Below are 27,423 nucleotides of genomic sequence, written 5' to 3'. Positions count from 1 at the left end.
ATCTAGTAAGAAACTGCATTAAATACAAGCTATGTTACCAGGTTTTTGTAAGCACTAAGAAAAATGCATTATGAAATTCTAAGCCATTATAGTGGGATGTCTTTGAGGCTAAAAACCACACAGCTATAATAGCCACAAGATTGCAGGATTTCAGAGCAATGAATATAAGTACAAGGCAAGGCAGCCAGCTTTGGCCTACATAATTTGTTGAGAGGAAGTGGGGACTGACTGCAACAGTTGAGCTTTTAAAACTAAAGAAGTGAACAGATTGTTGCTGAGTGGAGTTGTGTACAGAGTATTTTTAAAATTAGTATTGTGGTAAGTTGAGCTCCAACGAGAGATGAAACCATGTGCATACTTCCTGTCTGTCTGAGACATCGCACAAGTGCCTGGGGGTGGCAAAATGAGTTTTGACATACATCAGCACAAATCAGAAGTGGTAAAGCTGGTATTTCTTTGACTGAGTGATTTTTCTGATTACTTGGATAGGCTGTTTTGTGTATGGGGCAATTCACAGAATCTTGAAAAGCACAGGTAATTGTTTAGAAGACTTTATGTTCTGTAGCTGCCTTTTATGAAAATAGTTTGTTTTAGCTGTGGGAGTTCCTTGTTGATTCAGAATTTGAGTGTGAATACCTATAGCCATCTTAGGCTTAGTTTGAACTGCTACCTCAAAAGCTGCTTGATCATCCTTTTAGGGTGTGTTTTGTAAGACTGTTGATTTAAAGGTTCGAAGTGATGGAGTATTTTAATTGATCTTATGATCTCTTCAAGCAACTAGTTACACAGCATATTAACATCCTTTTTTTAACCTATAAACTCTGTTCATCCTGAAGCTATGGGATTTTTAATGCCCTGGACTATAAGATTAAAGGTCCCTGCAATATTGTTTGTTTTTTTTGCTTTGCAATGGAACAGCACTTGAGTCTGACACTAGGCCAAATCCAGTGAAGGACTCTAGCTAACCTGTGGGTGTTTATGATACTTCTCAGTGCAAGTGATGGCACTGTGAAAGTCTCCTTTGTATTATAAACGTGGGCATGTGGCACTGGCTGCTCTGTCCCCAGGGCAGAAAGAATTTGGTAACAGTGCTTTGTAAAATAGGGTAGATTCTGTTGGATGGTTGGCTCAGAACCTATCTGCAAGCACTCCTGACTCGTTCAGGCATCTCATTTCCTCTAATGTGCTTCATGTCATGAATTTGCAGTAGCTCAGATCCTCTGGAGGACCGAGGCTGGTGCTTTATTCAATGAGTCAAGGCTCCCAGCACATGGAGAGCTCTGCTGCCTTCTCATGTAAGGTTTCAGTGTCTGGGGCTGAAAGCAGCCAGCAGGCTGGGCTGGGGAGCCATCAGTACTTGCCAGTTTCATGGTGTGCTACGTGCCACATTTGTAGTTCACTGCCTTTGAAAATGGAACCTGCTGCGTGCTATCCCCGCCTCCTGAGGGGGCAGTCCTCAGAAAAATAGCCAAAAAATAAATGGAACATGAGGCAATGTCATACTTCTGCCAAAAAGGCAAATGCCGTACTGGAATGTTAAAGTATTACTTGAAAATTGTGTGAAATTGTATTTGCTTCTCTTGCAGTTAACTAGGCCATACCTGTGTCCAATTTTAGGCGCCAGCTAGGAGAAATATGTGAGGTAATTAAATCAAACTCCAGAGGGACAGCTCAAAATACAGGGCCTATAGGTAAATATAAATACTTCTTTTTTTACATAAAATTTACACCATAAGTTGTTTCCCTTTAGGAATAGGATTACTCTAAGAAGCTGCATCTCTTGAAAGTTGCTAGGCTGAAGTACACTTGTCTCCATTTGCAATATTGTTAAGACAAGAAATAACAGTAGTGAGGAGTGTTTAGATGAGAAAAGCCTGTAAGCACTGCAGAGTGCAGGATATTCATGCCTAAATGTAAGAATGGGTGTTACAGACACCTGTTATGAATAATACAGCTGAAATGATCCTGCTGAGAGGAACAACCTTGATAACCTTTTATGTATAATTAAGTTTTTGTTTGTTTTTCCCAACAATCTCATCCATTGAAACTTAACATTTAATAAAGTGGTTAGATAAAGTTATTTCAGTCTCTTTGTAGATATTTCCTAAACTAATTTTCATGGTTCTTTTCTAAGTGTCTTGTCCCTGGGGAGCAGTTTTACACTGAATTACTACGCAGTATTGGAGGGAGCATGGCAGATGTAAAATCCACTCTCTTGTCTGAAAGTTCTTGTGTTGCTGTGACATTAGTCATTTTATACTACTCTACTTTAGGTACACTCTTGTGTACAGTTGGCTCTCTGCTGCAAATTCATTTTGTCTCCAGAAGCACAGTGCACAAGTTCTTAGTTCCCAAATGACTGGATTTGTGCATAGCCTTCATGTGCACATTGGTTGGGCTTAACTTACTAAATAATGTGTCTTGAGGAAGAATTGGTTCTCAATAAGAAAAGTTCTCTTTTTTCACTTTGTTTTGTATTTGTTTTTTGTTTTGTATTGTCTGACAGTTGTGTGTAGGTTAGGCATTATTTTTGTGTACTCCCCCATCATTCTCCTAGCTAGCAACAATGGCGAAAACCAAATCCAGAGACTACACATTAATTTTTTACCAGACTAATGTTGTGATTTAATGTGTTACTCTGTTGAAGTTTTAACATGCTATTCTAAAAAGTACTTTATATTTAATTACAAATCAGCTGCAGTCCTGATTTCATACAAATATACAAAATAACATCTTAAATGCTTAGAATTTTGGAATATAACTTTATCAGTACATATTTAAACATTGTCAGTCAAGTAAGATCATAGCTGTGTTTAGTGAATTGACTTGGGTCAGTGTTTCAGAAATCTCATTCTGCTCAGGGATTTTGAATTGTATATCATTCCTTCAGCTTTCCCTTTCTGTTCTGACTTAGGAACAAAAATAACTCCTCCCCCCTTTTCCTTCCTCATAGCCAGTTTAGAAAGTGTTGTACAAACAATGGAAATAAACCAAGGCAAGAAGTTTCATGTGTATCTGCAGAAAAAGAAGTCATGGTTTATGGTTGGGGTTTTTTGGGTGTTGGTTTTGAGTTTTGGTGGTGGTTTTTTTTAAGGTTCGGTTTTTCAATTTAGCACTAATTTGTTTCTAAAGTTTTACACAACAGAAAATAGTTTTTAAAATCTATGATAATAAACAGAATCTTAAAATGCCACAATTTCACTGGAAAAAACCCCACCATTCTTAGGTAATTATCTGATTTAATATCTGTTCACTGATCTTGCTCTTGCAGGTTTTACTATCTAAAAATATTTCTGTCAACTAAAATGCCAGCATTATCAGTTACCTAGAATACAGACAAGTCATTTCACATACACAGAGTTTCCTGTTCTGTATATTGTTATACTGAATTTACTGTGCAACTAACTTCTTAAAAAGAAAACAATAATTACATTGTCTTTGATTGGAAATAGAAATAATGCCCAAGAATTATTAAATTGTTTTAAAAATAGGTTTATTTGGGGTTTTTTTCTCTTGAGATTTCATTGACTGTTGTTTTTTCAGACTTTACATAGTCACTTGATCATTTTGCTCAGGAACAGCCTGGACTGGTCTGTTTGATTAAACTATCAAATGATCTTTGTTCCAATCCATTTGGAATGCAAGCATATCATTAGTGTATCATTCTTTTCAGTGCTTTGTAATATCCCAAGTTTTTCATAGCAGCAACTCTAGACAGAACTGTGGCACATTTAAAAAAAAATGAGGCAAGTTTTCCAGACCTAATAATTTAAATAATGCTCCTAAGCAACATCAGATGCTTTTAGTTGGCAAAAGGATGCTTATCAATGTAAAAATTGAATTTAACTTAGTTAAAGTGTTAAACAGGCATCAAGAACATATTTTTGCTGAATTATTTTACCCTCTAACAACAAACACTTTACTGATTGCTTCCTTTTTTTGACATACAGTTCTCCATGCTAGAATGAATTTTGGTTCTTGAGCAAAACACAGAAAATGTGAAAGAAGTCTTTAAAATATTTGTGATTAAAAGTTGTCATTGAGAAGCTCCTTATTTCAAATTAATTGTTATTTTTTTAATCTGTATGTATGTAGAAACTGTTTAAGCTTGAAATGTACAAAAGAGTCTGACCACAATTAATGAAGTTGTAGTGTTTTACACTACTAAGCTATAATGTTAAATAGTTTAATATTTAGCTAAACCTTACAGAAAAAAAATTGCCATCTGGTAGCTATGGCAATAATTGACTTCAAGAAAGATTTTATATTTAGGGGGATAAACAGCAGGAGTAGGCATTCAAAATATCTTATATAGTCTTTCAGCAGTACAGAACAAGAGACCTATAGAAGGAACTGTAAAGAATTGGCATTATTTTTAGAGCTTGATCAGCAGTTCTGGAGTGTTTTTATTAAATAAAAAATTTTATAAAGTGATATGCTATACTGATAGAAAGAATACAGATTTCCATTCTTAGGTCTGAAAGTACTATAGAGAAACATCAAATACCTACTTGCCTTTGAGTAAGGTGTGCATTACCCCCATTCTGCAGACTTGAAAGTTGGTACAAGCCTGCTGAGCCACATCATGGTGCAGCAAGTCTGTGACCAAATTAGGAACAGAATCAGAATTCACTGGGTTTTATTCAGTATGGTAGGGGGAAAAAACCCCAAATGCTATAATTTTTAAAGCATAGTCACCTTTCTGGATTTGCCATCTTGAATAGAAAATGAAGTAATTACAGTTTAGATATTTGGAAATTACACTACTCAGTAAATTTCTGGATGGAGAATTGAGCTGCTCTTTGGCAGTGATGAGGATAGACTAACTTTTAAAATCTTTAAATTGTTACTTCTCATTTTCTTAGTAGAGTTAAAATATTTTTATAATTTTAATCATCAACTTATAGTTCAAAAAAAAAGGAATTAGTTCCATAAAAATTCAACTTTACATGGGTAAGTAAAGATCTGCATTTAATACAGATATAATAAATAAAAGAAGTGTTACTTGTGATTACTGAATTGAATTTCTTGTTTGGAGTCTCTTGGTCCTTCATGATCTTAGAACCTGTAAATCCTTTCCACAGCTCACTTTTATTTGGGGAGGAAAATCAGCTTTTGAACCCTTTCAAGTCTTTAAGAACTTTAAATAAGCTTGGCCCTGGACTGATCAAACTTAATAATTTGAAATAAAAGAAAATACCTGCTTTGCACCTGTAGGGAAGGCTAAAGCTGTCAGAAGTTGGCTTAATGCTTCCAGACATTAGTGCACTAAGCTCTGGTAATTTCCAGCTTGGTCGAGGGGGTAGACAACAATGATATTTTGCCACAGTTACGTGCTGTATAATGTTTGCTTACAAGATTGGTGAGGTGTTACTTGAAACTTCCTGTAGATTTTAAATTGAAACTGGAAATAGGTTTCATTACAAGAACTCCCCTCCCTCCTCCTTTAACTTGTAAATGTTAGGTTTGGTCAGGATGTTTCCTACCATAATTTTGATTTGTGGGCAAATATTGATAAAATTGAACCATTTTCCTTCATAAATTTATAGATATATATATACATTAGTAGTTCTGCCTTTCTATGACATGTACAACTGTAACAAAACCAAAAAGTAAGTAAAAATCTGATTTTTCAGCCAGAAGAAAATATGCTCAAAGCACACTCTTGCTCTTGGGCTTTCATGTAGTAGCCTTTTCATGTGGAAAACATCACTGCCTTTTATTCTATTTTGTAGTTTGCAAGTTTCTGAAAAATTCCTCCTGCTTCCTGTTGTGGTGTTCTCATTTCTGGAAGGTGGATGATGGGCCAATTGATTTCCTTTTTTTAAAGGAATTTTTTATTCTCTGGGCTTCAGTCTTTGTTTTGAATACTTCATTTGCCTTTGAGGAATTGTGTGCCTTGGTGATACGGCTTGTAGGAAGGTTTTAGAAGTTTCTTAGTTTTGCTGCTCTGAAAATACATGAGAAATGTATTTGAAATCAAGTATAAAGATATTATCTGCAAAATTGAGTATATTAGAAGTGTTATAATAATAGTTTTTCCTGAAGACGTCTGCTATTACTATAAAGTCAAACATCCTCTGAACTACAGCAGATTGAACTGTAAGCAAAATCTTGCACTCCTAATTACACTGTGATTTTGCTTATTAAAGGATTGATTCTGCAGTGTGTAGGTGGATCTCTGCTGTTGGCTGGAACTTACTGCAGTTTGAAAGTATGTAAGGTAATAATCTGTAAGTTAAATGCATTAGTATTGGGGGAGGAAATTTCTTATGTGTTTGTTTTTTTCACCTGTGTTAATGAAAATGTTTTTTTCAGAACTTGTCTAGGAGATGTTGAATTTACTCTTGGTAAAAAAAAAAAAAGTTTTTTAAAACTGAGTTTTTTCAAGCCTTCATTGCCCCAGAAGCTTCTGAAAGCCTGTTGAATGACTTTGAGGTAGCTACTAATTCTGCAGGATGGAAAGGGAATTTAAGGTTCCAGCTATGTGAAATATTTGCTCTTCATTAGAAGACTTTAAGATTTGGCTTGGTTCTGGATTGAAGTAGTGGGGTAGCATTGGTGGGTTTTCCTACTAAATGATGGGACTGGGATGACTGTAGATGGAATAGTCAAGTATGTCTCTAACAATTCTGCTTGCAAACCATCTTGAATTATGGACTACAGACAAACAACGAGAAAATACTTGCCTTGGAAAAATAACTTCAAAATACCATAGGCAGTAGGAAAAAAGTTTTGCCACTGCTCCTCATGCTTACTGTGGGTGAGCAAAGAAATAAGATTTTGAGCCTTGTGATGTTTCTTTTTGAAAGTCAGTAATAATTTGGATGCCAGGAAGGGTCAGGAGGAGAGGGTCTTGAGTCTTTAACAAGCTTTCCCTGAACCTTGGTTAGTGAAATTAAACAAATCTTAAATTCTGAAAACCAGCCCTTTCTTTTCATTCTTTGTGGGATAGTTAGCGTGGTTTTTGCTTGTTGAAAATACAGTGTCTTGACTCAAGAGTCTTGTAGAGTAGATAAATGCTGAATTTTGAATGTTTAATGCAAACTAAAATCGTGGCTCTTCAGACTTCACATACATGAAAGACTGAGGGAAGGTTTTTCTGTTTGTATATTACTCCAAAAGCAGTCCTGCAGGCTTTCCTAGTAACCATGTCTGCTACGTTTCTAGATTGAATACTTAATCTTGTTTTCATGTGGTTTACTTGGAACATCCTGTGCACAGTGCAGAAGAATACAGATGAGGAGATAGAAATAATACATTCACACATACACTGTAGTAGATCTGCTTATGGGCAAAGCACAATGTAATGCAATTTTATCAGCTGCTGGATGGCATGACAGACTCTACAAAGCAATTTGAATATAGTAATGCAGCACAGTTGAAAGAAGAGATGTGAGGATGATTTCATCCCACGTAGATGGAAAAATATATGTAAGAAAAATGCTGGAAAACCAACTTCTTTACAGCTTTAAAATGTATGTTAAAGCATGATGCTACCATTTTAGATTGCAGTGTTAAAATGGGTATTTCACATGGGTATTTCTGGGAGAGGTCTCTATGTGCTTTCTCCCTCATACATGGAAGACCAGAACTATTTATACCCATGTAAATATCCAAATTCAGAAGATGTGCAGGATGTTTTATGATGTAGGCATCTAGCCATCTATCTATCCTTCCAGGTATAATCAGCTCGAAGGCTGGAGCAGCACCTTTCCAGCAGCCTGCTTTTCCTGCCAAAGAAAATTCCGCCACTGAATTGGTGGAAATTGCTGACTGGTCACCTAGAGACTGCTTCTTATTTAAGTGGTAAACCAGCTTTTCAGCTGCGGCAGCCCGTGCTGCAACTCCTCTGCGCGCCCAGCAGTTGTGAATTGAGATAGCAGAGAAACTATTCATCCTACTCCCATTAATAAAACAAAATTAAGTGCTAGTAGTAGCGTGGCGGTTGTCCATTAGTTTGAATTTCCTGATGGAAAGTGCAAAACTGCAGGAAATGCTTTTCTTTTTATCCCTTCTTGCTCACCCAAGACAGCGCCGGAACTTTTTTTTATAGTGATTTGGCCGATGCTTTAGGCTACTCAAGGCCAGGCGCATTCCAGCGGCGCTCCCTCCGGAGGAGCTGCACTGCAGGGCCGCGGGCAGCGCTCGCACGTTTTCCCGGCCGGATCCCGGGAGCTGGCGCTGCTGGTGCTCCGTGCCCGGCTGCAGCAGCGACAGGCTCCCGGGAAGCTCTGCGTGCAGATTTACCCGGCAATCGCCTTAAGGGGACAAATTTAGTTTACGGCAATCCGCGCTTAATCTGCCGGAGGCGTGGGCGCCTTCGGGGAGAGGGCGAGGGCGGGCGGCCAGAAACTTCTGGCAGCTTCCCGGCCCCGGCCCCTCCCCTTAAAGCGGCCGCTCCCCGGAGAATCGCTGCTGCCCGCCTGCCCCCCCCGCCCAATGGGCCGACCAGCTCACCCGGGAGCGTCTTCCTCCGGCGGCCTTGCCGAAGCTGCAGCATCGGCCCGGCTGTCCCCAGCTCCTCGGGGCGCTGCTCGAACCGCCCTGGCAGCGCTCAGCACCCCTGCAGGGGATGCTGGTGAAGGGCTCATCACGATCTCATTCCCAAACAGCCTCGCCGTGGCCCCCGCCTGGCTGCGGCCGCGGGGTACAGCGCTCCCCTGGCGTCCGTGTGCGCACGGGTGGCCGGCTCCCGGTGTCACCCCTTCGGCAGCCTGGCCTCGGTCATTCATGCAGACAAATACTGATTCCTCTGGGAACCGTCTGCCAGTGAAGACCTTCAATGCCAGTCTTCTGGCACTAGTTAAAGAAGGAAACGAACAAACCGAGATACTGCCATCAGCTTCACTTTCCTCCTTCCAGTGCGAACTCTGAGATTTTCGAAAAAGTGCACTTAGAGACACAGAAACATTGACAGGATATCCTGGGGTGTGTATTGAAGCTGCTCGGAATGAAAGAAGTTCATGATCTCATTAATACATGAGTGATGGTGTGTGCTGGGCATAGTTTCAGTTTTGGTGTTGACAGAAGTTTACTGATTGTAAACTGATTGTAAGAAGTTTGCTGATTGTTGACAAAAGTTTACTGATGTGCTCCTGAAATGATGATTCTTATCTTTAAATTATAAACTGTAGGTGATTATGTTCACATATAAAATGTAAATGCCAATTCACATTATCTTTTTAAGTAAAATAAAGGCCGAGACAGCAACGAATTAAACTAGTACAGTTTTATTTTAAGACGCCTTCAAGAATTTTAGGAAGCCCAGAACTTTTTGTATTACAGGGTAGACCTCCCCCCCCATCTCCGTTTAAATAGCACTGCAATTATTCTTGTATAAATATTTTCAGTATGCTTGCAATACCTGTTCGAAGATTAGAGAACTGTCAAATTCTAGCTGTATTTTGGCATACTGGTTGTTTTTTTTATTTTCTGGAAACCTGCTCTGAAAAGCCTAAAAAAAGAATAAAACCAGATCCTGATAAAACATGTCAAAATTAAATAGGCAAAGATGCATTCAGTCTGAGCATAAGGGCATCTAATAAATGACGTAAGCACAAAGCAGGGAAGGGATAACAGAAAGGTAAAAATAGCTGTATACTAATTTTTAATCTCTTTGATGTTGGTGGAATTGAATAAAACCTACTTGAGAACAGGTGACTCAGAGTTGGTGAGAATGACAAAGTCAATTATCTTAAATTGATGCTAGACTCTGATAATTACTTTTATTTTTTAGTTTGTATTCATTATGATGCATCACATTTTGCTAATTATTTTAACTTGCCACTTTCAGTTGTTACTCTGTCACAATGAGAGAAGTATGTTGGAAATTTCAGTTAAGTGATTTGGGTGGGGAGAAGGCCCATGTGATTTGTCTTTCAATGGAATAATGAAATTGCAGGAAAAAATCCAGTATGTATCCGTTGAAGATTTCAGATACTGTTTTAGAGTATATAATGATTTATAGTGGTAGTTAAAGAAATTAATTTCATAATTTTTCTCTCAAAAGCCACTGTAATACTGTATGTCTAGTAAACATACCTACATTGGTAAGCAAATAGTCCCTATGTTGCTATTCTTTAGTTCTTTAGGGCAGTAAATATTAACTAATTTCAGTGAAAGGAATAAGAGTAATTTCAAAGGATTTAGGCTAGTGATTGAAATTAACTTGTGTGTTAGTAAGAGAAATTCTTACAGATATTGGGTTTTTCTGAATGAATATTCTTTCTGGAAGAAGTTGTTAAATTAGAATAGTGATAAAGTAATCACAATACTGATAATTACAATCTTTATGAGAATTTAAAGTCCTGCCTAAAGTTTGGTTGTTGACTTGCCTGTTCCTCTGCCATAAATTTTCAAACAAAGACCAGAGCTTCAGATTATCTTGGTGCTCAAAATTTATTTTTTTTGTTTTAGTTAGTGTCAATAGCAGTGAAGAAAAAGTATTCTATATTTTTCTGTAAGTTCATCTTGACATTGTGGATTGATCTTTCTGATAATTCTTTTGTCTGTATAGGGAAGTATAGACCGACACTGACAAACCAGGTCTTTAAGTTTTGTTTATAGTAGTGTGTGCATCTGTGTGGACCCATCTGGGGTCTGTCGCTCTTGTTAAAGTTATCTCAGTACTTTACAATTCCTTTTAACTTTGGAAGATGAACTGTCATGAAATGCTATCACCCCCGTAGTGGTGAATGAATTTCTTCACTACAGAGTGCAGTGGAGCAGGAGGGATGCTCCCCTTTCAGAGCTTTACTGTCTTTGCAGGAGAATGCATTGCTGCTTTCCTCTGCTCAGATTCATATTGTGGGAAACAGCCACTTCTTAGTTCACTTCAGTGCAAGTGCTGACCAAAATCAAATTTATCACCACCTGAGACCCTCTTTCAGCACCCATCCAAGTGCAGCAAGAGGAAGGCATGGCAGCTTGCCTCGAAGGCACCTACTGTTGGGCAAGCAAGGGGGGAATGAATTTCAGAATCCCAACACGCTTAACAGATTCCTTGTTAATCTCAGCGGAGTTTTATTGGTATTAAGCCTGGATTAGGAAAGGATAGGTGTTCATGGATATACTACCACCAGAGTAATATATCCTACTACGCTGCATGCAGTCACGTACCACACACACAGGGAGAGAGAGAGGAGGGTTCATTAGTGCATTCATGCTTCTGGTGATCCTAGAAAGTGCAGATTGATAACGATTTTATACTACTCAGAAATATATTCTATTGCCTGCCAGTGAGAGAGAGAGAGAGGCTGGAACAGAGTCACTGTAAAAAGTATCATTAGTAAGGAGTTAACCCTGTAGCATCTAATGTTTCTCAATTTCAAGTTTTGTGGAACTTAAATGTCTGAAAAATGGTGCATTGAAGCATTCAAGTACACACTTCCATGCCTTCTGATGTATTGGAACTGGGAGCAGCTAGTAGGAATTATCTGATGCTGAGTGCAAGCACCTCAGTCTCAAATAGTCTCTGATGCCTGTGATGATTTATCTCTATATTTTCCCTACAGAGAATCTCTATGTGCCAGAGATGCCCCTTGTAAGCTGTGTTTGAATCTGTAGGGGCACAGAAACACAATTTGGCTTCGATAAGGGCTTAAATCTCTTTGCTTTGCTCTTGTCTGGGTCTCTATGGAGGCTTGCAGCTCTTGAAAACAAACCTCACTCCTCTTGCATGTCGCCCTCTGCCTTCCCTCTTCTGACCCAGAGTCTGTGAAGTGATACTTCATAAGTGGTTCAGTTATCTGGAATCTCCTCACCCAGGTTATGTTATGAGAGGTTGTGTGAGAGAAGATGGACTTTCTTTGAAGGAACTGTACCTTCATGATCTCACTCAGTATACTGACTTGACCTATGTTCTCTTATTTCCCACCTCTTCTGTTTCTTATTTCCCTGTTTGGGTGTCACCTGTTCTATGTTTCATGCCACAAAACCTTGTCTTTTGTCTGGACCCTTAACCTTCATTTTGTGTTCAGTCTCTGTCAGTCTCCTTCTTTACCTTGCCCGTGGGCTACTCTCCTGTTGAGCATCACCTTTATAATTTACTTTATTAAAAAAAAAAAGGCAAAATCTCCTCAGAGTTATTCTATTTACTAATGAAAAATGAACCTTAATTATGTGAGGGAAATAAACATTGGTGTCTTCATGCGACTTAATCAGGTCTTGAGGCAATTGAGGAGACAGTAGAACACTTGGTTGGTCTTCACCATTGCAGTAGAATTCATCACCTGCTAAGTCTTCAGATGGTGCAGCGGCTGGAAACCTATGTGGTGCTTGTTGTAGATAACTGTGGTATCAGTTTATTGTATTTATGACCTTATATCAGGAGATTATATTTGTATATTATAAGATTGTATTTTTGTATTATTGATTTACATCGTATTAGCTTAGTGTTGTGTTCTTTGTTCCTACTGCTGTCAATTTAAGTTTCATTGGGCTGTTTGGAAATTCTTTGTCCACAGAAATTGGTGAGACTATGGTAGCTGTATTGCCAGTGGTCAGTATTAAAAAGCAGTTGTTTTCCTTTCTGTTCCAGGCAATTGATGAGCCTCCCTATCTGACAGTGGGCACTGATGTGAGTGCAAAGTATAGAGGAGCCTTCTGTGAAGCCAAGATCAAGACAGCAAAAAGGCTTGTCAAAGTTAAGGTATGCGGTTTTCCTGCAAGCACTTTTTTGAGGAGGGGTAAAAAAGTGATTAATGTTCATAATGGTGCAATGTGAAACTTCTTTTTAGTCTCAGGACAGCTAAGAGACTATCCTGTCCTTGGAAGCTGGTATTATAGTCTTTGAAATAACAGTAAGCTTATTATTGTTGGGATGGGAGGGATTCCCCCACTCCCACACAAATAAGTATGTTCTGTTTCTGTCACTGCTTTATCATCTGCATGTTTTTCACCTTCAATGCCATAGGCTGACCTTAAAGTAATTGATTAAAATGTGGCAAATGTAGGCTTATATATGGTATATGGGACAATATTGCCAGAAAATAGCTAAGACTACTCAAAGTAGGCTTTAATAGGGTATCTTTTACTTGAGGAGTACAGGTCACTGCCATTTAGCCTTGGCAACTAGATAATGCTTCAGGAATAAGCTGAAATGTTTCTGCCTTCCAAAAACCACTTGGCACATTGAGTCTTACAATAGCAAGCCAGGGATCTCACCCAAGATTTATGATAACTAGTTAATGACTGAATCAATATAAGCCACATGTAGGACAACTAAAAATTCTGCAAAGAGATTGCAAGATACACATTTTAACATTCCTTGAAAATTTAAAGTATCATTTGTAGAAATAAGGAGAGCAATACCCTGCAAAATGGCTGTATATTTCTGTTGGGATAATGTTGCCCTAAAAACTGATTTGGGAGGAGGTCCTATTTTTCTGCTTTGCCTCTTAACCTCATATGGAAACATTGCAGAACAAGGATCAAAACCACCTAGAAAATACAAGTTAGCTTGTTGCTCTGCAAGAGTTAGTGGCAGAATATTTTTCTTATATCTACTGTAAATTTAAATGAAAAATGTGTGAAATGTGAGTGGCAATAACCTGTTATTGAAGGCTATTGCACACTATAAACTAGTGTGCATTATTTGACTCTGCCCTCATGCTGTGGCTGATTTTTGCCTATAGTGTGTCTGAGGGAGTGTGCAGGCACTCTCCATAAAACCTGGTGGGAAGGTCTATTGTCACTTATTTGATAATAATGTTAAATACAACATGAAGATTTTAGTCTTAAATCTGCCAGAAGAGCAAATCAGTGGTCTTTACATTTCATTATTCAAAACTCTTAATAGCATCAGCTGGTCTATGCTTTACAGTACCGTTGGATTTAAGTGATTAAGTATTGCTATTTGAGCTGTTAAGCATCAGTATTTAAGTACAGGAATTTTGTTGTGCCTAGATCAGTGAAATCTTGACTCATTTCAATTCTTTGGGGGACTTTCAGCCCACCTCTGTAGATGGCCACTTGCTATTTATTATTCAGTGCTAAGTATTTTCTTATGGGTTTATCACTTTAAGTTTGGTCACTGCAAGATTTACAGAAAGATCTTGACATGAAATTGAATTTTTCTGTGAATTGTGTGTGGAGATTTTGTACAAAGCCTTCTGGGTTCACTTTTGTGTGTGTGTGCTCACTGTTACTGTATTGCTTAGAGCAGTTTGGCCCCAGTACTGTTGTTGCTTTCTAGAGTAATGTGGTTGAGATTTTTGTAAGTACTGTAACAATATCTGTTTACATTGTTTTTTCTCCACCAAGAATGTGTAGTTCTTAAACTTAGCAGTGGCTCTCTGATTTTCTCTGAAAACCTGTTTTGCTCTTCCTGGCACATGCATACTTTCCCTAATATTAGCTCTAACAAAGATTCTCATTAGCAGGTGTGCTTTGTCTGAAATTTTGGTAGTTTATCTGCTGCGTTATTTTTTTCTTGCTGAATGGGTTTCTTTTGGCCCCAGTTTATATTTTATGCCTTAGTCTTCTAGAACTACTAGAGCAGAAGGAAAGTCAGTTAACTTCATGCTGTCGATTTTAGTGTAAAGCAGTAATTTAAGTTTATAACTAGATGTTCTGCTGAGACAGTAGAATTGCAACAAAATTCTTTTGATACGAGTATTGTAATCTTCAGACAAGTAAAATATGTTTAATTGTGTCTCCTTTTATGTGCTTTCTTCTGTTGAATTCTGCTTCCTAGAATATTTTGAGGAGATACCTTTATGTCAACTTTCCCATTACAGCATAATTTAAAAACTTCATTCAGTTTAATGCAGGTGCTATGTACTTATAATGTCAATATCAATAGGGACTGCATTTGGCAGTTTAGTAGTCTTTGGCAAATTCTGTACACAGTACAGAATTCTACGGTAACATAGCATTGCACACTTGCTTATGGAAAGCAGAACTTCAGATTTGCCTGGACTTTTCCAAAGTGTTGAAGGCAGTACAAATTTGACTCAAGGGCAAGACTCTGGGTGTTACAGGAGTCTCTACTTTATCAGATTTATTATAGGTTTATTTAGAGAGTTATTTAAGCCAGTTTATTTTGGCAGCATCTCCTAAAACAATTAGCAAAATCATCCACCACCACTTGCATTTGGGCATCCTGCGCAGAAGTTTCAGAAGAAACTGTTTTCTGTGTAGGTCTTTATTAAACAGAAATAAGTAAAGGTGCTGCTGTAATAGGACTTACTAGGTCTGTCTTTTAAGGATAGTGTAGAAAAAAGAAATTCCAGCTGAGTCTAACCAAGTTGATGATGTGCTGAATGTTTTAATCTTTTGCCTGAGACAGAAAGTTTCCATATTGCTAACTATTGTGAGAATTAAAACCCACAACTAGTACTTACTGACATCACTTTTCTTCAAGAAAGGCCAACAGTGTCACACTGAGTTTGGAGTTTGAATATTTATGTTAATAACCAGTATTTTTTGAGCACATATGAATATCTCAAGAAGCAAAAACTGTTGGTATCATAACTCTCCCCCCCCAAAGAGTCAAAGCCCCAAGACATCTTTAAAAAGACAAACCATTCTGTAATACACAATAGCAATTTGCTTTGTTTACCTTTCATAGAGTACATTGTGGCCGACTCCTGTTCTGGCTAGAGTTCCTTTTTGCTGCAAAATACATTTAAGATAATTACAGAAAGTAAATAAAACCAGATGTCTCTTAATCAGAACTGGTTTACTGGGTATTTCACATGAGCCACTAGTGACCCTTGGTTTCAGATTATTTTGCATCTTAACTGAGTTTTGGCTTTCTAGATAAATTCCTGCAAAGAGGGAATTAAATACCTGTATCTGTCAGGATGAAGTTCAGAAGAGTAGTCCTTGCTCAGTTAATTCCTAGCCTGAATCCTTTGTCTGCCTTTTGGTTACAAGATATGATTTTGTCTGTGTGATGGACAAAATATTTGCCATCAGCAAGTGAGATGTGCAGGTCTAAAAAGAACACACTCTCACAACTGTATGTGTTGCTGTAGTTCTGACTACAAGAAGGATTGATGACTATTTCATTGAAGTAACACCTGGAAGGGGCAGTGTAGCATTTTAGTGCATTTGTTTTCCAATTGGTCAAGATAGATTGTCCTTAGTCCTGGTTGTAGGTGCTGTTCTTGGCAAAACTCCTTAAAATCTCCTCTCTGAGTAGGCTGTGTAGGAGAGTTGATGTTAGAGAACAGTGTGGTTCTGAAGGAAATTTTGCTGTTCCTGTGTGCTACAGTGAAACTCTCAACAACAGTGTGAGCTTGCTCGTGGGTACGCTTGTGAAACAAGTCCAGACTTTTGACATAGGATTGCTGTAGTTGAGAGCTAGTGTTACACAGCTGGAGCTCATGTTACATTCTTACTTATTTCAAATACTCAGTAAAACATCATACACTTCAACATCAATATACCAAGAGAGTCTGTTCTGGTGAACATCAGAACATCATTTGTGTGTTAATAAAGGTACATAAGTACATAAAATGTAATTCTAGAATTTTCTCAGTTTCCTGCAATTTTAAAACCTGAGTGGAAATAAAACTTCAGATGCAATTAATCCTATGACTTTCAGTGTAACCAAGTTAATTGTGAATGAAACAAAAGGTGAATGTCCGTAGCACCTGGTACAGATAACTTAATCATACATTTGAATTTCCAGACCTTTTTTTTTTCCTGAGGACATAGTATGTAGGATTAAAGACAACAACCTTTGTATCTTTATGGAAATGTCAGGGGAAAATAATTTCATATGTTTACAGGATTTACTAACTCCAGTTTTGAAGGACTGAAAAGTTAGCTGGTTTTACATTTTCTTCCAATTAACTCTGTGTGTAGGCTAGACTGACATTAACTGAAATCCTGTCTGAGTTGTTCATTTTGTTTAGTCGACAGCAGTGTCCTGTACTTTTGTGAGTCTTTTCAACCATGAGGTGAAAAATGCACTTTTATCAGCAAAAGATAAAGGTGCTAAAACTGTTTGATTTCAAAGCATTGAAATATAAGTGTAGCTTTAAAGTTGTACTCCGAAGTCTTGAAACTTTCTCCTTTCTTGCTGTGGTACTAGAGACATTCAAATACTTGAAGAGAACTCCAGAGATAATTTTGACTATTAGACAATTTTGTTATACTCTTGACTGTTATTTCCTTTAGAGATAATGATTCTATTGTGAAAGAGAAAAATATTTTAGGAGATCTGATAACTAAGGAATTAGCCCCTCATATTTCTATAATATATGAATAAGACAGCTTTCAGCAAGTGGGATGATTATGGTGATTAACTGTAAAATGAGAGTAAGAGAAGGGCTATTGACGTTTGCATTGCTTATGCTGCTCAATTATATCAAGTGATTGTCAGTTGAATTATATTTTTTAGGTAACCTTTAGGCACGATTCTTCAACAGTGGAAGTGCAAGATGACCACATTAAGGGTCCCTTAAAGGTAATAAATTTGGTTTATATCTTGCTAATGCTTTGAAAAACATTTTTCTTTTCAATATTTGACATAAATGTGCATATACGCTATGGGGTGAGAGAAGAAGATTCAACTTATTACACAGGCTAGATAGGATCACAAAGCATAAAAGGTGATGCTACAAAGTTAGAGGTAGTATACTCTTTATGTTAGATTTTTTTCTTTGTAGTTAAAGGGGATGCAGCACAGGCTGGTAAAAGCCTCTTTGTTCTTTTTGCCTTAAAGCTATGAAGTATGGCTGGCACTGGTTTTTAGTCACCATTCCTTTGGAGAACTCGGCAGGAGGATTTGATGGGAAAGCTCTTATACAAGAGAATGACATCACTCAAATTGGTTCTTGTTCCCCACCTGCTGGCAGGAAATAATCAGCTCAGTTAGTTGGCTTATTTTAAAGGAATGAAAAAAGAAGTTTGAGGGATACAAGTATATTCAAGTGAAACTGGAAAAACATTTTATATTTGACATGGAATAGGCTAGAAATTATCTCTGTTTGCTGACACAGAAGTGTTGATTTCATTGCCTGTGTTAGAAACTCTCCAGTGCTAAGTGAGTTCTCTATTTTAGGTAGGAACTGTTGTGGAAGTGAAGAATCCAGATGGAACATACCAGGAAGCAGTTATCAACAAATTAACAGATGCAAGTTGGTATACTGTAGGTAAGAGAAAGATTTATGTATTTGACTTAAACTTCTGACTTAAAAATAAGCCTGTGACCTGGACATGTCCTAAGCATGGTGAGAGAGATTTTTTGGAGATACTTAGCTATTCAGAGTTTCCACGAAAAACCTTTAAAGATAAACTTCTTCTTTTGGGTTTTTATAAGAAACTGTGCCCTTTATGATCTGAAACTGGGACACCAAATAAAGATGTAGTGAATTGCTCTATAACTGGTGACTGCTCCTTAGATATTAAGTACACTTGTTAAATATTTTGAAGCAAAGTATGCTGTCACAGGTCCTTAAAAAAAAGGGCGAAGAACTGCTTTTAAAACACAAGCTGCAACACCTAATTTTCCTCACTCCCAGACTTAGCCCTTACAACAGCTGCTGTAAAAATACACATGGCTTATTATAATATGATATTTCAGATGTTTGATAATATACCACATACTCTATAGCCAGTAGAGGGTGGAGGTTTTTTTTAATTTACATACAGGAAATGTATTGACTTTTGAAAAACTACATAGCCCTTTCCTGGGTAGATATGGGAAGTTGAAGACTAGAACTTGAAAGGACTTCAGTGAGATTTAGTTCTTTTGAAGTATGGGTTATTGTTAATGAGGTGATGCTGAGCAACTAGAGAAAGACTTTATTTTCCCTAGTCATAGTCCTTTCAGAAGGGAGTGGAGCTCTAAATTTAGATAAGACCTTACAGATAAGTGTTGAAGGAAATATGTCTGTTTTTCTGTTGGAGAAGTAGAATCTATTAGTATAGGTGAGACTGGGTTAGGATGGGATGAAACATAATGTACAAAGACAAGAATTAACATTATAGATAGTTTTTTGGTAATTAATACAGAAGTGGATCAGATATGAGAGCTTTTAAGAAGCAAATGGTATAGCTGGTGTTAGAGCTGTGTTGTATGTCTCTGTTTATGTTTCTGAGAAAGTGTGAGGTTAGCAGCTGAGCAAGAAGAATAAGATAGGAAGCTGTGCATATTAAATTTTGAAGGTAGATGTCACAGAGTTGCAGTCAAAGGAGATGTCTGTCAAAAATCCTGAATTTGGGAAATAGGAAGAAGTATGGGTTTCAGTCTCAATTCTTGTGTTTTGTTGATAAAAGCAGACAAAAGCATGTTGACCTTGCAGAATTGGTAAAAGCAGCACAGCTGCTGGCAGTGTAATGCATTTTGATGGAGAACTGACTCTAGCTGTGGATGATTAGAATAATCTTTGTCAGGAGGGTGACTGGAATGAGACGAGAATTGCCTTTACTGACAGTGGTGACTTTGCAGATCTGAGTGAAAGTCCTACTGTAGGATATAGTTGCCATTTACCAGGTGCCAGAATTGGCACTCATCTTAGCTAGCAGTTACCTAATGTTGTCCTAGCACTTGCCGAGAAACATCTAATTATTTGCACTGTTAATGATTTTGTGAATAAAATTCCTATGATCTGGTGAAAAACTTTGTGAAGGCATAGATCCATCTGAAGTAGTACCTTTCCAAAAGTGACATAAGACCACATATGCCATTGCAGCATTATCTGGAGAGGAATAATGCTTTGAGGGCTGCTTGAGACCTCTTTTAACACTGAAGAATGGGCAAAGTTGCTTTGAATGTCCCTTTGTGTCTTGTATTAAGGTGTTGTCTGAATAGAAATTGTACATTAATTTGCTTACATGGTTTTTTTTTGTGCTACTGCTTTCCTACCAAAGAACAGCAAAAACTAAATTTAAATTTTTATAAAAATCCAACTAGTATAGTCTTTTAAAACAAGTATAGCACAGTGTGTATGTGTGTATATATATGTGTATATATATATGCATAAAACTTGTAAATTTAATAGGCATATATATATGTGTATAAATGCACAAACATATATACATGCATAAGTGTCCTTAGTTTTGTCTGCCCTGTGAAAAATCCTCAAAGAACTCAAGGTGTTAAAGTCCAGGTAACTAGATACTGTTTTGTCATTCATATAAATGTTTCTTAAAGTCTGTGTTTACTATGAGGGGGGAAAGAAAATGGCAGGATTATTTGCTTTACTGAAAATGCAGAACTATGCATGTTCAAAAGTAGTCTTACTCCCTTCTGCATTTTTTTGTCATTACAGTTTGTCATTAGAATTCAAAGTGATTTTGGTTGCATTAAGTTGTATCTTTTCTTCCCTGGCTTTTCTTGTGCAATTTCAGAATATGTGATTTTAAATACATTACATTCCTGATGCCTGCTCAGTAGATTGTTTTCAGGATGTTCCCATAGATCAGAATGTCAGAGTCATTAAGCCATACATGTCATGCTGGCCACATAAGTCTTTCAGAGAGGTCAAGCTTTTCCTCTGAAAGTATTCATGTTATGGAACAAGATTAAGATTCCTTCTGGCAGGGAAGAGGCCACAAGCAGATTACCACATAGGACACATTATGTGGCTACCTGCCTAGCTCAGAATAGGTTTACCTCTGCTATAGTCAGCTTATCTCTTGAAGTGGATAGATTTTTTTTTTTTTAATCTCTCATTATGTAAGGAGACTGTTTTGTTAATTAACACAAAGTGGATTAGGAACCTGCTGACTTCTACTTCACTTAACCAAGGGGGGGCTTAATTATGCGTTGACCATTTGAGATGCAGTTCTGAATCTAAGTGGTTTGTGTGCAGTTCTTGCCATTGATACTTTTCAACAAATGTTGAAGTGAGGGATGTGCATCTCTAACTGATACTGTATCACAATTGAACTGTGTTCAACAATTACTGTAGTCCAAGCTGGGGAATTGTAGTTACAAGGGAAAGTTTCTTCATCAAAAGTACTCAATTTTATATAGAGATGAAAAATTCACAGAACTAAATAAAAAGTTCTTTAGTATCAAGTAAATATTAGTCAAGAATTTTGATGTACCTTGTTGCTTTTTGTATATTTTCATGTGAGTTAGTGAACGTCGAAGAACAGAGCACCCTCCATTGGAAAGCAAGAAATTAAATTAATCTCCTTAATCTTGCTGGTCAACAGCCATTCTGCTGTAACTTTGATCTGTTGATGGAGAGAAGAGGATGTTTAAAAGAATTAATGAAGTGAAAAAGACTTGTTAAGAAGTTGCTGAAACTTTTTTTTTAATGAAATATTTTAATGTTACTTTGGGGTTGTTTCTGTGCCCACAAAATGTCTTTGAGTTCACTGCTGTGTGGGGGCAAGAGTATAATTATTATCATTGCTCAAGAGGGGAAAAGAGATAAATTCTTGTCTCACTGAACAGTACAAGCAAAACCTAAGAGTTAAATCTGTTAGGTTTCCATCTTATAAGTACCTGCAGAAGACTTGACAAAAGCATACTTTTTATGTGACCAGTTCAGGTTCTGAAGACCCCACCTTAAACGTGTGCAGTGCATTTCAGGATTTTAAAGGATGTAGCTGAATGAACTGCATTATGAGCTTGTTTCCAGTTGACCTAGTGATAGCAGAGATAGCAAAAAGTCTAGAAACTGGGAGCTGCACAGTTCTGTCAGTGGAGCAGGGTTTGATGATTGTCAGCACTTTGACTATTGTCATCTTCTTAGGGTGGTATCGCTGTTGTTCTGTAGCTTAGTTGCATGAAGTCAGTAGAGAAAGACATTGAACTTCCATACAATGTTAAATTGCAGCTTTTTCTGTAAATATCCAGTTATATTTCTCCATGGTAAGCAGAGCTTCCACTTGAATATCACAGGAGTTGTGTAATTAAATTCTTTAAAAATAGTTAATGTTAGAAAAAATAGTTTTTGAATGTTAGAAAAAATAGACTTTGAATTCTAGTGTGTTCAATGAATTGTCTGCTCACCTACTGATTACTCAAGGTATGCAAGTGTAAAGTAGCTATGGTGAGAGAGCAGCTTATGTATTTGTATTTGGTCAGTCTGTGAAATGCTTTATTGGGCCTGCAGCATTATCTGGGCATAGGTTTGTTCCAAGGGTTGACTACAGGAATATATATCTCATTCTTTCTGACATGTAAATGAATTGCTTATTACTATCCTGAGTTAAAAAGAAATGTTTTCTTTCCTCACTTCTTGTCTGGTGGCAGTATTTGATGATGGTGATGAGAAGACCCTGAGACGCTCTTCCCTGTGTTTAAAAGGAGAAAGGCATTTTGCTGAGAGTGAGGTAATTGAAGAGTTTTTATATTGCAGCTTTTTTTATAGAAAATTTTAAAAGTGATACTTCTATTACCTCAGTTTTTAGTATGCTATGTGTATCCATGCTACTAAAAGTGGGGATTATGCAAAGTGCAGTCCACAGGGTCTGACTTATTCTTTTTTAAAAACAAGAAATACAATTAGATTTCACCAAACTACGTAAGTTAAGAAACAAAATCAGCATTTTATCTTTTTCATTTTTATATTATTAAAAATTGTAGATTGTAGATCACACAAAAACACCATGCAACTACTTTGCATTGTATAAAAAATTACCTGTATTAGTGATGAAAAAAATCACAGTATACTTATAACATGAAAAGTAATATAATTTATAACACAAAAAACTAATGTAGATGTTTCTGCATAGTAAAGTTCTGCTGCATATTTGATAGTCAAACCCAATTTGTGACACTTAATGAAACAGAAAAGCTTTTCTTTCAAATGGCCAATAATAATAAATTGCTGTTACTTGTTTATTTGACAACAGCTACCGGTATTTTGAAGCTGGCTCATGTCTTAGAGGTGATTTACACATTAAAGTATGCAAACATTTGCAGTACATTCCAAATAATTGGAATTTCAGAGTGAGGGTTCTTCCTTCATATTATGTAAGACAATCTGGACGCATGGGCAGATTTATGTAAACACGTTTGTTTACTGGACAGCTGGGTTTTTTTTGTTCTACACAAGTGTGCTGTTACTGCAGTCAGCTGAGTTTGTTGTTTGCATACTGCATTCTTGTGAAGATTCAGGTATCTTCTAGAATCCTAAATCAGAATTAAACATATGTTAAAAGGTGGGAGCCTAATTAGATGCCTAAATCTAGATTCCTATAGAAATGCTATAGTTTGAAGGATTGTGGTATTCCTTCAACTAATTCTTTGTTATTAATGATCAGCACAACTGAAGATAAGATTTCTTCTGTTCCATAAATAGTATTTTAGTATGGTTTCAGGAGTATTACCTTAGAGTGCATGGTCACAAAATTTTGTGACCTGTTTGACTGAATGAGAGTAATTCAGATTGTTTTGTCACATTCAGAGAAATCTTACATTCAGATGACTGGTACTTCTTATTTTTATCATCTTTTTTTTCATCTAAGCTTTTGATGTTTTGCCAGAAGTCACTGATTTGCAATTCACTGTCACCAGCTCTGAATGAAACATGTTGTACATTTCTAATAATTACCTTGTGATTGCACAGCTACACAGCAGGGAAAATTACATCTCAAATTTCTTTTGTAATTAGGCCAGTGCCCCACAGTTGTCTTGTTCTGATACTGCTTCCCAAGTGTGTGGTGTAGAATCTTTTAGGATGTCCACCACACTCAGAAGTAGTCATGCATTTATTTTTAGATTCTAAAAAGCCAGTTTTATTGTCCCTCAGTCAATTCTGTCTCAGACAGAATACTTCTGAGGTGCTTGTTGGTGTTACACATTGTAAAATTCATACATGACAAAGAAGTTGAAGTCAGAGGACTAAATTTAATTTGGAAGGCTTCCTGCCTTCTTTCAAAGAACAATAATAAGTGGCTGTACAAAAAATTATTGTGTACCAGCTGCCTTCAAATCAGGAGGGGTTATCATTTAAACAGGTAACAGCAGGCTTAAGGAGAGAAGATTCTCCGTGTCCATGAACTCCGTCTGTTGAAGGATTCTTCCTGAAGAGGGGAAGTTCTTTCTCTCCCTCTCTTTTTGTTTTGTGGCTGATAAAGCATCAATAAGCACCCTCCCAATTATCAATATAGCAGCCTCATTAGAATTGTTTTAGAATCTCTCTCACATATCAAAGTATGAATTGCTAACAAAAAATTAAAGTAAGTTGTCATGTTTGCTGCTGTTGAGTGATCTTGCTGTTTCATTTTAAAGGGGACCTTTGTTCATTTTTTAGTAGATGAGTCAGTATTTAGCCTAATTATAGGATAGGCAGAAAATTAATCTGGTAGAGATGGAATATGCCAGGTGAGCAGAATACCTGATACTTATTTCTCTGTGTTTTGATGATCCAGAGGCAGGAATTCTGGGAAGAATTGTTTGTGTGTGTTCGACAAAAATTAATTATTCAGAGGTGCAGAGAAAGTGTTGAAAAAACCTGCAAAACAAAACATATTCCTTTTATAAAATCTAAGTGTGACATATATGATGTACTCGTGTATTTCTTTCATAATGAGAAAGTCTCTGTTGACAAAAATTGCTTCAGTGAAGCAGGTGGTTTGGAGAATAACTTATGCCAACTTGTTCTTATGTATATGCATATGTATTTTTTCATTTCAACAGACATTAGATCAGCTTCCACTCACCAATCCTGAACACTTTGGGACTCCTGTTATAGGAAAGAAAACAAACAGGGGAAGGAGATCCAATCATATGTAAGTTAAATATTTTGATATCTGTGCTGCATGTAATCAATTCTGAAGCTTTCAGTGTGTGTCGAGTTTTATTATTTGTATGTTCAGGCTTCTCTTATATAAAAACAGGAGGCTGGATGAAAAATGTTGTTTAGCATTCAGTTTGAAACTCAGGTTCATGTCTGTTGTTGCATACAAGCATTTCAAGTCTTCATGTAATCAGTATTTTAAATAGCACCAGGTATAGGCAAGAGCTTTTTCTTGTTTGTTTGGTTTTTTTTTAAGAATAAGGTGGCATCCCAAATGGAAATGTGACAGTGAATTGTATTGACAAACATCTCTGTAGTGTTGTAAATATGTTGGACTCAAGCTAAAATAATTAGAATGCAGTCTTTGTCCAGCTGATAGGAAGTCTTTGTGGAAGGTCCCAGAATCCTCCTGTAGACCTTTGGTTTGTCAGTCTCTGAAGGGCTTTTAGAAATAGATGAACAGTATTACTGAGTCACAGAATGGGTCAGGTTGGAAGGGACCACAGTGGGGCAGCTGGTGCAGCCTCCCTGCTCAGGCAGGGCCATCTTAGAGCACCTGGCACAGGATTGAGTCCAATGGTTCAAGATGGCTCTTGAACATTTCCAGTGAAGGAGATTCCACAACCTCTCAGGACAGTCTGTTCCAGTGTGCAGTCACCTGCACAATCAGGAAGTTCTTCCTCATATTCAGGTGGAAATTCCTGTGCATCAGTTTTTTCCCACTGCTTCTAGTATAGTTTGCAACAAAGCTTACTGATTTAAAAACAAAGTTCAAGAATTTTTAGGTGCTGAAATTCTTGGTAGCTGTGGTCTTGATAAACCAGTATTATGTAGTCCAGTGCCTATTCTTTATTGTTTGTGAGTGAGTTGTGAGGTTTTTGTGTCTATGTGTGGGTTTATGTGGGATTTTTTTGCTTGTTTGCTTGAAGTTTTTAGGTGTAGTGGTTTTCATGCTTGGGTTTTTGCACTTTCTAGTAGCTTGAAATAAATATTGCCCTGTATATGTAGAGGAGCTGTAAATTTACTCAGAAAATTGTTGAGTTACTAATTTGTGAGGTAGTGAAGGAAAAAGCTGAAAAAAGCTGGTATTACCACAGAGAGTGTCATTGTAGCATCGTTGATGTCTCTGATGGTACAGGATATTGTACAGGGTTGTCAGAAGCAACACACTTATCTTTATCTTGTTAAAACTGAGTTGACTGAGTTTAAAGACACTTATACCAGTATCTGTGCAATTTGAGTTAGGAAGCAGTCTCTCCAAAATAGTTCTGACTTTCTCTTTAGTCTTTTTTCTCTTCCTACAAGAGATTCTTGAGCCCCAGAAAGCAGCCTGAAAGAATTTAATACATTTTAAAAGAAGCCAATACTTAAAAAAAAAGGAATTTTGAGGGAAAAAATAAAACAATGCTAAACCAAAATAATTATCATAACTGGAAATAACATAAATTCAAGATGGGGGAAAAAGAAATTCTCCTTAAACTGTACATCAGTTGCCTTCTGTTACACAAATGGTAACTGAGTTTTTTGTTCGTACTGAATTTTGTACTCAAAAGCAGTTATGTGACAAATGAAAGATAGCTTTTGAAGTAATGGTGGTTGTGCTCATTGAAGATGCTGTATATTTTCTGAAGATTAACCTTTGAAGTGACTATTAAAAAAGGATATATAGAGAGCATCAAGAGAGGGTTTTCTCTTTTTTTTGGTTGCAAGTAATTTTAGTTGGACTAGCTTGTGTATTTAGACTCCTCATATGGTTAAAACCAGGTGCAACTTTGTACTTGAACAGTCAAAACAATGAGCCAGAACCCTTTTAATTGAAAATGCATTTGCATCTTGGCCCATCTACTTACATTCCAACACTTCATTCAATGTGAAGTAGAAAGTCATAGAAATGGTTCACTGCACATCTTTAAAGAACTGTTTAAGGATAAACAGACTTTGTCTTTGCTGTTTATCTTTGTATCTGATGTTTCTTCTTCAGAGATTTGTCCTCTCTCAAAATAGCTTTCCATTCTGTGTGGTTGTTAAAGTAAAAGCATAGAGAGATTAAGAGGGAAAACCAAAACAGTTTAGCTTAACATTGGTCCAAAACTACAACTGCAACAGTATTTTTGAACAGTGTTTTTGTAGGGTAGAATGGTTTCACTTTGAATACCCTGTCTTTCTCCCTGTGGGTGCATGGTGGTGTTTTGTTTGGGTTTTACATGTATGTCTAGTAAATGTGCATTTCTGAGTTTGTAATGTTTGAATTGTTACTGTAATATATTATGAATATTCATTTTTGTGTCAAAATACCTAGCAGACAATTCAAGTTGCTGTTATTTGTATCTCTTTGATAATTTGCTTTGGATCTCCTGTAATTACAATAAGCAAGTTTTGAATAGTTGGGTTTTAAGTCTCTTTCTGTTGTTTAGTCCTGAAGAAGAATCTTCATCCTCTTCCAGCGATGAAGATGAAGATGATAGGAAACAAAGTGATGAGTTACTAGGAAAAGTTGTGTGTGTGGACTGCTTCAGTGTGGATAAAAAGAAAGCTCAGTGGTTTCCAGCTTTGGTAAGAGTTTAATCTTTATTATAATTTTGTACAGCTTTTATCTTTTTCTAGGCACTGAGAGAGGTGTGGGGTTTTTTCATTTTGGTGGTTTTTGTTCGAATTTTAGAATGTGTTTTTTCAAATTGGACTGTACAATAACAGTCAAAGGAAATATATCTAGATATGTTTGTTTAAAAAAAGGGATTGCTAACATGGCCTTAGTTTTTCC

General features: G+C 36.9%; 1 protein-coding gene across 4 annotated transcripts in view; it reads left to right on the top strand.

Annotated features, from left to right (window-relative positions):
- ARID4B (AT-rich interaction domain 4B) overlaps window positions 1-27,423 on the top strand; it is an 88,149-nt gene that overhangs the window by 17,570 nt on the left and 43,156 nt on the right. For all 4 annotated transcript variants that reach the window (XM_066546781.1, XM_066546778.1, XM_066546780.1 and 1 more), the window contains exons 3-8: window positions 12,542-12,652; window positions 17,357-17,422; window positions 18,020-18,110; window positions 22,172-22,251; window positions 24,563-24,654; window positions 27,077-27,215. In XM_066546781.1, the coding sequence (XP_066402878.1) occupies window positions 12,542-12,652; window positions 17,357-17,422; window positions 18,020-18,110; window positions 22,172-22,251; window positions 24,563-24,654; window positions 27,077-27,215 (579 nt within the window). The remainder of the gene's footprint in view (window positions 1-12,541; window positions 12,653-17,356; window positions 17,423-18,019; window positions 18,111-22,171; window positions 22,252-24,562; window positions 24,655-27,076; window positions 27,216-27,423) is intronic.

The sequence above is a fragment of the Molothrus aeneus genome, chromosome 3, assembly GCF_037042795.1.
Source record: "Molothrus aeneus isolate 106 chromosome 3, BPBGC_Maene_1.0, whole genome shotgun sequence".
In the NCBI taxonomy this organism is placed as follows: Eukaryota; Metazoa; Chordata; class Aves; order Passeriformes; family Icteridae; genus Molothrus; species Molothrus aeneus.
This window is presented reverse-complemented; position numbering and strand designations above follow the sequence as displayed.